This window comes from Rhea pennata, chromosome 1 (assembly GCF_028389875.1).
Source record: "Rhea pennata isolate bPtePen1 chromosome 1, bPtePen1.pri, whole genome shotgun sequence".
NCBI lineage: Eukaryota > Metazoa > Chordata > Aves > Rheiformes > Rheidae > Rhea > Rhea pennata.
Genome location: NC_084663.1, coordinates 44,935,147 through 44,952,011, shown reverse-complemented (window position 1 = coordinate 44,952,011; position 16,865 = coordinate 44,935,147). Strand labels below are relative to the sequence as shown.

General features: G+C 33.9%; 1 protein-coding gene across 2 annotated transcripts in view; it reads right to left on the bottom strand.

Moving 5' to 3' along the window:
- Window positions 1–327: 327 nt before the first annotated feature.
- Window positions 328–16,865, bottom strand: part of METTL25 (methyltransferase like 25) — a 58,916-nt gene continuing 42,378 nt past the window's right edge. For both annotated transcript variants that reach the window (XM_062584869.1, XM_062584878.1), the window contains 4 exons: window positions 16,363–16,456; window positions 2,876–2,950; window positions 2,188–2,259; window positions 328–625 (listed from right to left, as the gene is read on the bottom strand). In XM_062584869.1, coding sequence (XP_062440853.1) covers window positions 527–625; window positions 2,188–2,259; window positions 2,876–2,950; window positions 16,363–16,456 — 340 coding nt within the window. In that variant the 3' untranslated portion in view covers window positions 328–526. The remainder of the gene's footprint in view (window positions 626–2,187; window positions 2,260–2,875; window positions 2,951–16,362; window positions 16,457–16,865) is intronic.

Below are 16,865 nucleotides of genomic sequence, written 5' to 3'. Positions count from 1 at the left end.
TCTTATTTAGTTTAACCATCTCCTGTCTATGGTACAGGTTTATTTTTTTAAAACTATGCAGAATCTGAATCCAGAAAGGACAAAGGCAAGGCTAATCTGAGACAGCTGATGGCTGCCACTGGTAAAAACTGAGAAGGTATATGGAGCAATGATCTTGCAATTAAAAGAAGAAATAACCAAGAGAAGATACACTGATATATAAGCATAATGCCTTAAAAAGAAGAAATATTAAAACTATTTAAAAACACTAATCACATAATATGGGTCATAAATTTTATGATAAAATCAATTCTTTAACCTTATAATAACTGACATAAGGAAACAGTGGTATTTATAAAGGAGCTACAGCTCACTATTTATTTCTCATGATTCATAGACGCATTACATTTTTTATTTTTGCAGATATCAACTAAAGAGTTACTAAATGCATCAGCAAACTTGAGGAACCACTTAAAATAACAGGAAAAAAGTCAGGAAATAGCAGTATCAGTTCAGAGATTTCAACCTATCTGCAGTTTGCTTCCACTTAAAAACATGACTGTTTCTTCAGAGCAATAACTGCATAGCATCTGGGGGATTTCACAGCATCAAATAACTTCACAAGTCCAGACCAAGCAATGTTGTCCTGTAAAATGACACATGATTGACGTACATAAAAATGTGTTTGACTTAAAGGTTAGGATATGGTAATATGTCCATATTTTTAAATATGAAATTGTAAAGCAAAAATATTATCCTTAATTCAAAGAAGGAAAAACACTTATCTAATAACAAAATTACTGAAAGCTTGTTGTGAACAAACCCAAAACACTGTATTTTGAAGTCATTAAATTATTTTTGGTACTATCAAGTGACAGCTTACCATCTCCATCATCTACAAGTCTTTTTTTCAGTGAAGTAGAAGCAAAGAAATTAAGGATCAAGTCTTACTCATTTTATGCAGCATGTACAGCTACTGAAGCTAATTAACTGACTTCTCAAACGAATAAGGCCAGCTGGATTTGGTCTTCATGTTGTATATGGCTTTTATCATTTCTATTTTTTCTCCCTAAACATATTTTGTGAATCAACCAGTACAAGATTAAATCTATGGCTACATTACATTTAGAAAAGGTAAATTAGTGCTAAATGCAGCAAGTCTGATCTTCTGTCTTGGAAATCATACAGATCTCTATGTGATTTATAGCTAGCTGGCATTTGGGAAAATACATCATTATTTAAATATTTCAGATTGCCTTTCTGTAAAAATACTAGCTAGAACAAAAGCATACATTTACTACAACTCATTTTTTCCAAGTGCACTATGCCAGAAAATAAAATGAATTTTTATTTATGATAAAATGGAGATGTTAAAATGAAAGGTTTATAGTGGAAAAACAGAGCTGTTCACATGAAAGGCTTTAAAATTTATTTTTAAATTTTATTTTGACCATGGCCTGAGGAGAAACTGTAAGACACTACCATTTCCTCCTAACAAATTATAACTTGTTGGAAAAATATTTACTGGTGCAGAGAGGTATGATTGTTGCTTCTGAGTTAATCATGTCAAGCTCAAAATCAGTGTTAGTAGAAACACTGTAACATATAAATCATTATAGAGTAAATGTAGTAGCAGTTGCTTATTATATCCTAGGTCTCTACTTGTAAAATATATCCAGGCTATATATTAGTCAAATGTACCTCAGTTGACCCATGCAGTTGGAGAAAGTGCACCCTCCCTCCTCATAGATCTTAATTAAGAAACAGTAACAAGAATTCATGAGTATTCTGGACCTAATTCAAAATTTCTTGAAGTACGCCTTCTAAAACATGTTCTTCGGAAGCACTAGCATATACATTACAATGTTTGTTTAGAATTTCCAATATTCCTTTAAATTATTAAATCTCTTAATATGTTGTATAAATGGAGATTTGTTGCAATTTTCTTTTTTTTTTTTACTGTCTATTGACTAGTAATTACCATACAATTAAAAACGTGAACTCTACTGTTGCTGCTACACTGAAAATAAAAACATCTGCGGGGCATATGTTTATACTAAAATGAATAAATACTTACACTTTTGCAAATATGATGAGAATAATAATTCTGCAACAGAGAATTTTGGCCTGCACAGGAATAAATTGGCTGAAATAGTCACATTTTACTGATGTAGCCTTTGGGTATCATAAAATATAATGCAAAAATACCTGCTCCTTGAGGTAGCAAAGACGATCCAGAAGTATCAAAACTTCTATGCAGGGAGCCAGAACAACCTTCAACTGAAAGATTAGATGCTATTATGATTTTAGGAAAGAGAGCCAACAGACTTCCAAATGGTTACATTTCCACAAAACAATTCCAAGAAGGTCAATCATTTTCTAGTGGATTTGTTGTACAAATGTCACCTTGCCAATTTTCCCTATGGGATGGACATCTTCAAAACAGATTATATTAAAGAGCAAAAATACATAGAATGTCACAAAGCTAGGAAACTATGTTATTTAGTTGGCTTTGAGGCACTGTCCAACAAGAAAATGATATTATATGAAGCAGAACAATTTTAAAGAGGGAAATAATGAATTTTAATAAAAATTTTTTTTATGAAATAACTGCATAGAGACCAGTCTAGATTTAAAAGGAGACTAACATTTCATTTTTCAGGGTAATAGTCCCTCTTGAAAAAGAATCTTCCATGTGTTCTCTTTATTATTTTACTAACACCTAATATAGTTTTGGAATACGATATGCTCAAAGTTTGGAGTGGGGGGAGCAGCTTTGTTTTTGAGATTGCATACCACAGTGCAAGACTGTCCACCTCCACGTAAAACTTAACAGGGCTTTGTTCTAGACTAACACATATGTACAAGGTAATGTTATTAATCCTATGATTTTTACCATATTAAATGCTTCGAGCTCATTCATTCGATGCTTGTATTTTTCATAGTAATCCATTATACAGCTGTCTGGGAGCTGCAAGGGATAAAAAAGATATCAGAATTGTTCCAGGTACTTTTTCAGGGCAATTTTAAAATGAAATTTTTTTACTAATTGAAAGTCACACTACAAAATAAAATTTGTGTACTGTTTTTGAAATTAGCACTTTCCTAAGGTTTATAATAATTTTCCCGTAACAATTTCTCAGTTCTCATTTAGAGTAACTGTTCTTCAGACAGCATTTTACCCTGACACGAAATACTAAAATATATTCATCGTTCCAAAAGCTCTAACCATTCTTAAATGAGTATTACACACTAAAGTGGAGATAACATTCTCATTTCCTTTCCCATATATCTCAGCCTGCTCCCCTTCCCAAAACCCATGAGATTTTTCTAAATAGTAGAGGACTGAAGTCTCATGTCAGAGTAACATGCTTAAGTCAGGACTTCTGGATAGCATTTCACATTGCAAAACCTGCTGTCAGATTCTGGAAACAATACCTAGTGCCTCAAATTACCCACCTTTCAGAAAACTTTCTCTAGTGATCTTACACCACTAAATGTTCCTCTTCTCTTTTCCAAGTTATCTGATGTGATGTTACCATCACTGTCACTATAATGCAAACACTGTGATTTTGGGCCGAATTTGATGCAAAAGTAGTTCAACAACTTGACAAAACCAAATGCACTTTCCCCTTTCAGCCCTTAGAGGCCACTGAGCCACAGTAGGCAGCTAAAGTTACAACGATCAGTGCAGTTAACAGAGCATGTTCTCTATAGGGCAATAAGGCTGCAACACTTTCCAGTTCTTAAAACCTGGGATGTCTCTGCCCTTCTACTACCCACAGTTCTGGATGCTAAAGATGACAGTTCAGCAGGCACCAAAGGAGCGTGTCAGAAGAGTGGAAAGTGCATTTGCAACGTAACAGGCAATGGAGGTGGCTGGAAAGAGGTGAAAGAACCTGATTCACTTTTTCAGAATTTTGCATTTCAGGCATGGCTCCTCTGTGGTGACTATGGAGAGAGCTACCCTACAACTCAGCAAAAAAATGTTACTACCAAAGCACCAGGAAAATTGAAGTGTTTAACACACTTTTTGCACATCCATTAGAAAGATCATCTGACAGCAAGTGCCTAATCCAATCATAAGCAAAAGCAAAGCCTAAGATTAGGAAAGAGACTACAGAGTATTTGCATAAATTGTATGTTTTCAAAGGGTTCATTCTCTTATTATAGCCAGTAAGAGAATGAAGTAATCTTCAGAACTATTACTATTTGTCTTTAGGAACTTCTGAAAAGCAGTATACAACTAGTAGGTGCATGTCTAACTTCAGGAGTGTAATGACAAATGAGCTGGTTCATTATAGACAACTCAGTTCAAATTCAATGCATGGAAAAAAATAGAACAATTACTCAAAGAATTTAAAAACACTGAATGATAAGTAGATGAGTAATAGTCAACATGAGTGTATCGAGAACAAACCACATCAAGTCAATCTAGTTTGGCTGTAAGAAGGGAAAAAGGATTCATGACAGGGAAAAACCAAAAGACTGTCATACATCTTGACTTCAGTAAGATTTCTGACACCATTTCACATAACAATTTCATAAGCAAATTTAGGAAACAATGTTTAAGTTAAAGTATTATAAAGTGAATGAAAACTATTTGAATAGTAGAACTAAAGAGGAGTTATTAATGAGTCCCTGAATAACTGAAAAGTCGTATTAAGTAGAGCTCTATTACAAAATTCAATGTTTTCCTTAAGAACCTAGATAACAAAACAGTAATCACATTAACTAACTCTGCAAATGCGTAACTGGAAGACACTGCTGTAACTTAGAACAATATTCTGAAATTGAAGAATTGCTTGTGAAAGAAGTTTGAAATGCTACAGAAAAAAGTAGGAGGGACTACACTTGCACAGAAATAATCAACTGTTCAGGATGAGGAACAGCAAATGCTGATCTAGGCAATATAACAGATCAGAAGCTGAGTGACAGTCAAAGTTGTGCTAATGCAAATAAAGCAATCATTATTATACTGTGACATATATAGGAGAACAGCCTGCAAAGTATAGGAAATAATTCTTCAACTCTGCTTGGCAGTAGTAAAGCTGTAGCTGGAATATTGTATTTTGGGCATCAGATTTCAAGAAAGACATAAACTCTCTGAATGAGCCTTGGGAGAGCAAAGAGAATGGTCAGATATCTAGAAAACAAGACCAATGAAGAAAGACTGAGAGAACTGGAACTGACTAGGCTAAAGAACACAAAACTGAGGGTGGGTATAAAAAGAGTATTTAAAAATAACAGTATTTTAAAAGTATTTAAACATTATTTAAAAGAGACAGGGAACAGTTTGTTCTCCGTGTCTATGGAGCTAGATAGTGGATAGGTTGAGAACTAATAGGCTTGTGTCATAGAAAAAAAAAAACAGTCATAGATTTGAAGAAACTTTCTCTTCATGAGGTTAATTAAAGACTGGGGGTTGTGAGTCTTCATCACAGGAAGCTTTAAGAATAGACAAGTATTTTTTCAGGAATGACACAAAATTATAATTCTGCCTTAAAACAAGGGGATAGATTAGAGATTTTGTGGTCTATTAGCCACATTTTTTTAATCTAGGAAGTACTTTTCCAACTATCAGGGCTTTCATAAGTGATCTGGTATTACCGATGTACTGACTCATTTGGTCCTGTTCTCACTTATTTTCATAAAGCTGTGCAAATATCTAGGCAAGTTTTTTTCTCTTCCTCTCCAAAAAGCCAAATCCAAAGTGGAGGAGGCTGGACTCTTTTCAGAGGTATCATGTGACAGGACAAGAGGCCACAGATACAATCCAAACCACAGGAAGTTCCACCTGAACGTGAGGGGGAATTTCTCCACTGTGAGAGTGACGGAGCACTGGAACAGGTTGCCCAGAGAGGTTGTGGAGTCTCCTTCTCTGGAGATATTCAAAGCCCACTTGGATGCAACCCTGTCTAACATGCTAGATCTAGATGACTCTGCTTGAGCAGGGGGGGGGGTTGGACTAGATGATCTCCAGAGGTCCCTTCCAACCTCAACCACTCTGTGATTCTGTGATTCTGCGAAATCAAGTAAAATATATTAATCATGAGACAAAAAAATACTTAATTAGACTTCTGCCCTATGAGCTTTCCATTTCTACTGAGAATTCAAAGGGTTTTAGTATAATGGAGTTTTGATATTACAGGTAATTCAGAATTAAAATATAAAGTTCTTAATTTGAGAAAATATGAACACAAAACCTTTCTGCTTTTTCATCCTTTGTGATCTCCCCTTTTCAACCTGAAACATTCAATTAAAACAAAACAAACTGAAATGTTTCACAAATAAAAAGCTGGATCAAAAAATGTCTCCTGGATGCTGCCATACTCAAGTACTGGGCACAAATGCCTTACTACTTCCTTTTTGCTTAGCACACACTGACCAAATGCATCTGGCTATTGTGGACAGACTAGATAATATTCCAAACTGTACCCCAATTACAAGTTTGGTGGGTGACCCAATTCAATACAACAGGTCAACTGAAAAAGAGAGAACATGTCCATTTTAATTTTGTTGTGGATTGATTTAGTGGCTAAAATAGCCAAAACAACAAAAATTGAAACTAGGAGGCAGTAAGGTCTCCACGATCCTAGTTATAACTATACCATATGCTGAAGGTGGCACCAAAACTACACCGTAGACCTTAGTCACTTGCTAGAAACACTGTGAGACTCTCAACAGAGTCTTGGGAGCAAATAAGACATCTGAGCATGCCCGAGTTAGATTCAGTCACATAAACATACTGCTTGAGTACAGGCTGAAAAAAAATATACAGGCAGAATGCAGGTGAGGACTGGTGATGTCACACTAACAACTTTGCCAGAGAGTATTTTTTCAGAGCCAAGTCTTTCTCTAGACTAAGAGCGTTCCGACTGAATGAAATTGTCTTTGTACTGTCCAACACTGCACACTCCCTACAAGGGAGAGCCAGAGCCTAAGGATACTGTTCCACAGGCAGCTTAAACAAATGTAATTCCTCTTTACTGCTTAAAAGGGACTGTCATCCTCTGCACTGATTGACATTTCTAAGTTTCCTCCCCTTTATTCTACTAGCATTAGCATGAAAACTAGCACCAGTACAAGAAAACAATAATACAGTCCTTTCAGTGGCAGCATTCGCTTTGAGCAGTTTAAAAAGCTTATGAGATCATACTAGACAACAACTTCTTACAATTTTTTTCTAAGATAGCTTAAAAAATATTCCTGTTCTTCAGATAATGTAACTGGCTGCTTATTTAGAACATCATTTAAAATGTGCTTCAGATGAATGCAATCTTATTATTTATAATTATATATTATAATTATTTATAATTTTATCTAATTGACATAAATCATATCTCTTCAAACTCCTCCTCAGACTAAAATCTTACACTACCGTAACTGTGATAAGCATTTTGTCTCTTTGAAAAACAATTATATTTCAAAACAGTATTGCTGCACATAAATTTTATACACTGTAGTACAAGTGTTATCTGAGCATTCATTAAAAAATTTCCTAACAACTGAACTTTACAATTTGAGATGTATACTGTCATTTAAAGATCTAGATACTGAATTCAGTGAAGGCTGGGCATTGAGACTCCTCAAGATTATAAGGAATCTCAGTTTAAAAGTAAGCTTTCCTCATCTCTACAAAAGTTCTCATTTTTAGTTCTAAGAAGAGTTTTATAAATTCAAGTGAGTTCACATCTTAATGCATTATGGAATTGTACTACTGATAGTTTCCCAAATAACTGTAAAACTACTCCACAGAACATGAATTTTCTTCTTCTTTCCCTTCACCTGCCAACTGCATTTTATAATATTCCACCCCTTGTTGCGGGGAAGACATTATGGATCAAGTGACACTCTTTGGTCAGCTAAGGAAAGCACATCTACATTTACCTAATGTCATCCTTGTTGTCTTATTGAAAAAAATACACTGTAAAGAATTGTCCTTGTATTAAACCCTGACCAAAATCATGACTGATTTCTTTTCTTCTTCATTCAACACAATATTGCTCCACATTATATTAGTATTAGAAGTTTCTAGCAGGTATGGAAACAGTATGCACGATATGATGTAGAAAAGCTTAGAAAGATCCAGTGCTGTTCCCAAAGGACAGGTGACATAGTTCTTCGGTGTCACCAATTACAAAATGTATGTTTCTTTCTTTCTTCCGGTGTAGCTCCAGGATGACTTCCTGCAAGTGCTGTGGTTTGGGAAGATTAAAGAGGGAAGGATTCTAATATACTAGGCCAACATGGGCATTTTACTACCTTCAAAACAACACAGTAGGGTGATGTTTTAAGAGGCATTTGCAAATGTCATTGCCAAAAAAGAGCTGGGGGCGCTCCTAAATGCTTTATCACAGCAAAAAAGCCAGTCATACTCCTTTCGTAGTGGCAGTTCTGAAGTCTACCTTTATAATACTTGATTACCAAAAAAGGAGCTTCTTCTAACGCAATTTAGCAAACAGGAATGAAAAACAAAAACTTCACAGACACGTATCAAGTCCTCAGAAGACATTTTAGTGGTATTTAGCATTCCTTCAAATGATGTTCTTGAAAACAAAATTGATTTAGTCAGGTAGTATCTTAACTTAGCACATAACACTACAACTTAGATTATAAATTTGCCAGTAGTAATTCTGTAGTTAAAACTCCTAAAAAGAATCTACTGCAATATTTTCAGACTTCTGAATAATGTATTAATTCATTTGAATCTAGGAAGTTTCAGAAAGTCTATTTGATTAAAGAGTTCTTACAAGAGCTGAATTTAAATTTAGAAATTCCTCACTTAGCTATTCCTATGACATAAGCTTAGAGAATGTCATGCTCTTTCAGTTAAAATCATGTAAAGTCAGTAAAATGGAAATTCATGTGGAGAATAACTTTTTCTGCAGAAATTAGAAAATATCATTTATATTACAGGTAAAAGAAGTAAAGATGAGTTTATTACATTAGCATATTCTGACATGGCTGTGAAAACCTTACTAAGCGTTTTTTAGGAAAGATGGAATTTCCTAGATATATTGTTTTTAAAATGAAAAATATAAATAAGATACATAAAAATAAATAGTTTCATTTTCAGCTTTTGGAAGTTTTGTTCATTTTGAAAAAGGATAAACTAATCTGAATTATTGAATGAGAATCTTTTCAGAGATGCAACAAAATCCCATCCTTTAAAATTTTTGTGGAACTTAAACAATTTTCCTATGTACCTTCCTAAATATCATAATGAAGATTATTCTGATAAGCTCCATAAGGACAGACGCCTTTTATTTTGTCCCAGGCTCACTGCTCATTTAATTGCAATGATGTGTACAGAACAGTGTCTCCTAATCACAAGCTTTAAAATGATGAAGAAACACAAGATATTCTGTGTGACATACTTTGACACAGATGTGTTCAAGTTCAATGAATCTGAGGATCATTAGAATATCTGAAGAACTTTTTATTAAATGCATACCATATCAAATGCATATCCATACCAGAAACCTACAGAAAGTCTGCTCATCTTCCTTGTTCATCTTTACACCCAAATTACTGCAGCTACTTTAAGACCAAACTGAGAGAGGTATGCGATAAATCATGTACAGGTAGCACAGATGTGGAAATGGGAAGTAATATCGTAATCCTTGAAGATCCCCACCATTACATGACCAGATCATGGTTAAAGAATTAGCAGGACAGCTCATGACGCATGGAAGGACTGTGAGCCACCATGGAGGGACAGAGCTTCCACCAACATGTTCCTCGGAGAGGTAACAAAATTCTTAAAGCCTTGTAAGATGGCCCCTATTCTTTTCTTCTGCAGAGAGGGAAAACACGATCTTACAGATGAATCTAAAGAACGGTTATAAGGAGTTTCTGAAACACTTTCCTAGCCACTCGTAGTGAAGCGATCTGCAAGATACAGTTACAACATGGCATTTTCACAGAACAGTAATGTAATCAGGACATCCAATTCTCTTAGGAGTTTCTGGAAGTCTCATCTTTAAATTCTTGGCTGTACAGTGTTTCCATCTAACTCTACAGGAATCTGAACACGGCAAATTGGAACTATTTTTGTATTAATTTTAGAAAGAGCACTATTATCATATAAATAAATGCAAGCAGACATAGCATAAGATATGTCTGCTGAAAATTTATTCAGGACAGAGTCCAATATATTAAATATAGATTTAGCTAACATGAATAACTGGCTCATCTTAAAATACGAGAAGGCATCTCTTCAATCCATGTTCAATCTGCCATCTGAGCAATTATGAAAAAGAAATGCATATATTAAAATTGCAGTTAATTTAGAATTGCGGTTCTAAAATAGTGATAAATTATGAGAAACTGGGAACACACACACACATTTATGTTCCAAGTGTAAAAATATTTATTTTTAATTAATATAGCCTTATTTTATTTCACAAAATCAAAAGGATTGTTTTACTAATATCTTATAAAAACCTGATTGATTTAATTAGTTACTTTAGTTACTATTATTAATAATAATAGCACTGAGAGATCACTTGGCTCAGTTATTTGATTTTCAGGCTTTAAACATACGCTAGTGTTACTATTACATGTTTGCTTCACCAAAATGAAGTCACATATGCATGCTCTCTTACTTGTTTTCTAAAATAAATTCTTACTTTAAAGAAAGTCTCCACTGCATATGAAATATATCTCATGTACATACTAGCTATACAGAAAGCATCCAGAGACATCAGAATACAATTCATACAATTTCGTCTGACAAAAATAACCGATTAACGTATTCTACGCAAATTCTGATTTCAGGATTATCCACTAGTTTAATTATTCAAAATTAGGCACTCTGGAGTTACTATAGAAAAAGGAGTAGCTTATTAATGAATGACATTTCAGAAATTCACATATAAAAATGTAAGCCAATAAATATATATAATTAAAAATCATATGTATAAAAATATATAAACCAAAAGGTCTTGGTTATTGTAGAGAAAGAAAGCACTAACATATTTAATTGAATATGCTTATGAATACATAATCTTTGTAAAAGATACAGAATTGTAGTACTTACAGCTAATTTAGCCAAATAGCTAAATCAAGGGTTAGGAATACTTTTTGGACTAATGTTGCTAGACATAATATATCAAATATCAAAGTTGTTTGAATTACTGAAGATGATAAATGAGCTTGTTACAGGACACGAGTTTTCTATCTCTTACTGTGTTATTAATTTAAGTGCTGTTGTGATAGGTGCAACATCTCATGGAATTGTCTAGTGCCCTTTACTGATCCAGTAGTTTAGACCTGATAGCTGTAAATCTGTGTGGGATGCTCCACGTAAAGCACAGAACCAGAAAAAAAAAACAAACGGGCAGCAGCTGTTTTTAAGAAGTCTGGTCAAGGTTAGAAGAAATGTGAATTGTGGAAACTCAGCACTGACTACCGGTTCATTGTTGCAGATCTTATCTTGGGTTGTTACATGGTGGCACCTGCCAAATAAATGCCATTTTCAGGGGAAAGTCTCCAGCAATTTTAGGTTATGTGCAAACACCTGACTGTTCAGAAATGAAAAACACTGTTCATGGGAGACTTGAAGAGAAGCTAAATTAAACAAATCCAAATAAATTTGCAAAAACGCACTCAGCGTCTGGCATGTAAACTTCTAGCTGTACGTGAAAGCTTAAGGTGAACCTACCTCTGAAATTGCTATTGTATTTCCCCAGTATACATCTACATCAAAAGGGTTAAGAGATTTGTGAAGTATTTTGACCAAGACAAAGTAACTACCGTGTGCGCTACTAGCTCCTAAAGGTAACCATAGTGTGACTATAGCACAAGATGAAATCAAAGTGACTAATTGCTTTTTTTTGTGGATGTCGGAAGTGTCTCCAACTCTGTATATCTTCTTGCAATCAGATGTGCTATTAAATAGCATTCTATCCTTATTTCCACACTGCACTTTAAATGCATCCTGGCAAGTATCTGTTTGTTAAACTGAGGATCTCCCTTATTAACAGAAACGTCACCTTAGCTAGAGGTGACAATCAAGCCTATCAGCCACACATGTAAGCCTTAACCCTGTAACTATTTTCTCTCTGAACTCACCTTAGGAGGTAGGTTCTATAAAGGACCTTTTGCTGATTTATCTCATTTGTTACAAGACACAACAGAATTTAACAAAAGATTTTTTTTCTTCAAGGATGCCTGAAATTCATTACAAGTTTGTATAAACTAATTTATGCAAGCATTTAAAACATTTTGCTGTGGCAAACTTTATCACAGCAATGCCACTGGTAGCACTTCCTGACTTAATCAGTAGCTAAATGCTAAAAGCTAAATGCTAAAAAGGCCTCCTTTTAAATCAGTCTGGAAGAAGGCTGTAAACAGAGCTGAAATACACTCTGATGAAGAGCTGCAGTAAGAGGAAGGAACTATTTCTGTTTGAAAGAAGCAAGACTAACAGCATAACAATGGACAACTCTAGGAGAAAGAACATTAATAAACAATAAACACTTCCTTCTCTCAAGGTAAGAGTCTCACATACAGGTTAAAGGAGGAGATCATTTCAGCAAGTAAAACAGCGAATAACAGGTAAAAGAAATCTTTTAATAGAAATAATTTTTCCCATATCTTTTAACTTTTCCCGTATCTCTTAACCCTTTTGATGTAGATGTATTCTGGGGGAATACAATAGCAATGCTGAACGCTTTGCCCATATAATATGGTGTGTATAAGAACAGAATGAGCTACAGCAAAGTAAACAACCTGGAATAAAATACTGCCTCAAGGTTTATCCCTGTGCCGGTATACATGGCCCACACAGTAATTCCACTAGTTCTGAAGCTAGAAGCAGTACAGACTTACTGAGGAAGCATAAAGCTCACATTAAAAGAACCTTTTCTGTCCTCCTAAAATGAGAATATTTTGCCATATATTCAATAGTCATGGTGTATGAGTTAGTTTTACTACTAGGTGGAACAATGTGTGAAAAGAGTATCTGCAGTTGACAGGCTCTTCCTTCCTGAAAGAAACACAACAGAGGAAATTACTTTGGCTAAAATAATGGGAGACTTCAATCCCTGAACAGTAATCTGTAACAATGGATGGTCCAGGTGATTCATAAATGCTTCTTGGAAGAAAAAGCTATTTTGCCTCATTCTGACTTACTCCTGATTGACAATCTTTTTGTAATGGTCCCAGTTCTCATTTCAAATAAGCAAAGAGGCTCCAATCCTCATGTTGGTCTCACAAAGGAAAGAGGAGCTTATTCATACGAAGAGCTGGCAGGACGAAACAATCTATCATTATTGAAAAACTATAGCACAAATCAACTTACTTTTTGGGATACTTGTATCTCATTAAGATTCTTCATTAGTTCCATATTTAGGGAAAGACAAAGATTTACACACACTAGAATCAATGCAGGTTAAATGTTTCATGCAGTTACACTCTTTATTCTGTCTCCTCATTTCTCCAGACTGTAGAACTCCTGGATTGCACCACAGTTACCCCTTGATCAGGAAGAAACACTGTTGTGTACAGAGGAAGTAGCTGTTCTGCCTGCTGTGAATCAGGAGTTTGGAAGGAAGTTTATGCCCCATAGTTTAGTAATTCATGACTGTAACATATACACCAACCTACCAAGTTCTGGCAGTGATGTACTGCTTGCTCTCCTAAAAACTTTGGGTCATTATCTCTTTACTTTTCAATACATTCATTACCATGAAGAGATTAAATTCACTTTCAATTTTCTGATAAGCACAGCCAAAGACTTGCACTAATATTTTATATGTCTCCAAGTTTTCTGGCATTTGATTTCTTTTTAATATAAGAACATTTTTTACTTGTAAAACAGAGACCCACATGAAAATTTCTTGTCACTGTCCTCTGCAGTTGTATTACACTGTGTCCCTTGCTTTCCCTAACCTTCTGTTTTCTGAAGTGGATATTTTATCTCCATATTTGGGAAACTATTAATAGAACATTTTCAATCTTACCAAATTGTTTTTTATTATCATCTAAATGATTTTATGCATGAAGACAATGGGTGCCTCCTTTTTTGTGAACAACAGGCACATTTTTGGTTACCCTATATCATTCATATATACTTCCTCTCCACTTACATTATTTCCTAGGCATCCACTTTTGGCCACAGTTGAAGACAGAGTAGACATTTAGCCTATGCAATACAGCTGCTCTTTTGTACATTTTTAAAAACAGAACTAGAACACAAATTCTGCATAAATGTCTCTCTGATTTTTGTTGTCTTGTAGAACAAGTGTTTAAGCTTCATCACATTTTTAGCTATTTAAGTGTTTTCTTCTGAAGAAAGGAATTTAACACATTCTCCAATGTTGTGTAGATATTGTGCTGACTCCACCATGAAAACTGCAATGTCAGAAACACTATGGAGGGAGCAATAACAAGTTTCCTCAAACTAGTATCAAAACAACACTGTTCTTATATTGCTGCAGATTTGAATATAGCTGGGAAATAAAAAATAATGTTGTTTAGATCAGCATAAACTTCAGCCTTCAGCATGTAACCAGCTGTATATGAAGATGAGGAGAAATATAAGCAAATAAATGAGCATGTACTTGAATGAGATCTTTAGTTTCCACACATAAATGTGTGCATCTTGATTCAGTGTTGACAGACCTGTTTTTCTCAGGGCTACCTGCATTTGTTCAGACTCTTTCTGACAAAAGGCAGCATATTTAAAATCAGATGTATTAACACAAAGTTTCTACGTTCACTGGTTTTGAAGAAAAGAATGTACAACTGCTAGAAGTCCTAATAGCAGAGTTTTATCAATACTTTAGTAAACAAACAATCCACTATCGCTTTTTGATGAACATACAAATAACCAGGCGGATATCGTTTTAACAGCTACTTTCACTTGGGTAAGTGCATGATGTTAGTGCATATTTATACAGAAAAATAAACAGACAGCTTAATGTGCAAACAGAATTAAATATAATCTCTTTAAAACAAAAAATGAAAATTGAGCCACCTTTTTCTTCATGTTGTAAGCATGATTCCAGTATTATTTGCATTTATTCAGTTATTTATTTGTTTTGCATTTTTTCCTAATTCATGCTTTGATGGGATTAGCAAATCTTAAATGATTTGACATTTCAGCTACAGAGTTTAAGCACTGCTTTACCAGACACTACAATATTCAACTTAAATATTTAGCATACTTGCCAATCTTACTTTTGATATCATTTCTACTAAGTTTTTTAATAATGTACATAATATCTTCTAGCATCTCCATTTCACAACAGATTCTTACAAAGCTGTTGTGGATTTTAGATACACAGTCATATCCCATACCTAATGTTATGTTGCCATCTGTTGACCAATTTAACAGTTGTACTGTAAAATACTAAGGTACTCAAGAACATAAAACATCTCTGAAATACTCTTTTTTTTTTAGTTTAAATGTCAGATTGGTATTAACTTTTTATTTATATAGGATAATTATTTTAAAATTCTAATATTTGTACTTAACACTTATTAAAGAAAACAGTATCAGGCCCTTAACAGACAGAGGCTGCACCAGAGATCTTAGATCTTAAAAGGCTAACTAAGAAGACTGTCTAAAGGCTTAAAAAAAAAGCCCTTGTAACAAAACTGTAAGAGAAACAAAATTGTAAGAGAAACATGCTGCACAGATGGAATTGTCTATCTTCCTATAATGTTATATTTTTTCAGTTTCAAAAAGACCTCCAAACAAGAGATCAAGAAAATATTGCTGAAGAAAAAAAGAAAATAAAGAGGGGTCAAAGCATTTACTATGTGATTCCTTATTCATTTTTCGAATTTCTTTAAACACAAAAATAGCAACACGTTTGCACTGGACAGTATTTCAGCTGGATTTAAAAGGATGCAACAGTTACTTTTATGAGCATGTACTGTATCAGCATAGGTAAGGAATTCTTCCTGCATTCTTGACTCAATTATGTTAGAAAAGCAGCATTTAACTCTAAGTGACTGCAGGTGTAAAACTGACTATGTAGTGATTCTTTTTTTTTCTCAAAGGAGACTTATAGGACTAACTTCACAGATAAAGTAAAGTCTTTCAAAAATTCTGGTCTTGAACACCATACATAAAAAAGGATTGATATGATATAAAGTCATTAGAGTACTGTAATTTTAAAACAGTATCTTTTAAAGATGTTATAAGTGAAAGCCAATTTATTACAAAATGAAACAATAGTTTTGATATTTTTAATACATAAAAATAAAATATGGATTGGCTCTATTAATATTAAAAAAGTATTTTATATTTATACAGCAATATACAAATTAACTCATTAGTTCAGACATATGTAATAGCACTGTGGTGCTGACATTAAGAATTTACATGCATGCAAAAATTTACATGTACTCTATTTAGTTACTCACCTTTGAATCATCCAGTTCCAGTTTTTTCAAAGACTTTCTTACATAGTCTAAGAAGGAGGATGACTTGGAGAAAATTTTTCCAACGTGTCGATCACTGCAAATATAGCATTGAGATGCATACTTTTATACTTCCAACTACAAAAATGTATATATTGTTAATTTGGGGCAAAATAAATCCATGGGGCACCTACTACTGTTAGGATAGTAACAAATTTTCCTTTTTCCATTCTTATCTTAAAATGAAACAAGCTAGCTAATACTCAAGAAAGTTTTGAAATACATCAACTGTACAGCTGTATGAGTTGTAGTGTAGTTATTATTTTACCTAAAATTGAGTTGAAAACATTTGTTTCTCCCAAGATTTTTATTTCTTTGTATGAATAACAAAATTATTTTCACTGACTGATATTTCTTTCTATAATACTTCTATAATTTACTGTAATACTTTTTAATAGAATCATTTTATATTATAAATTATATAACATATGGTTAATAATATAACA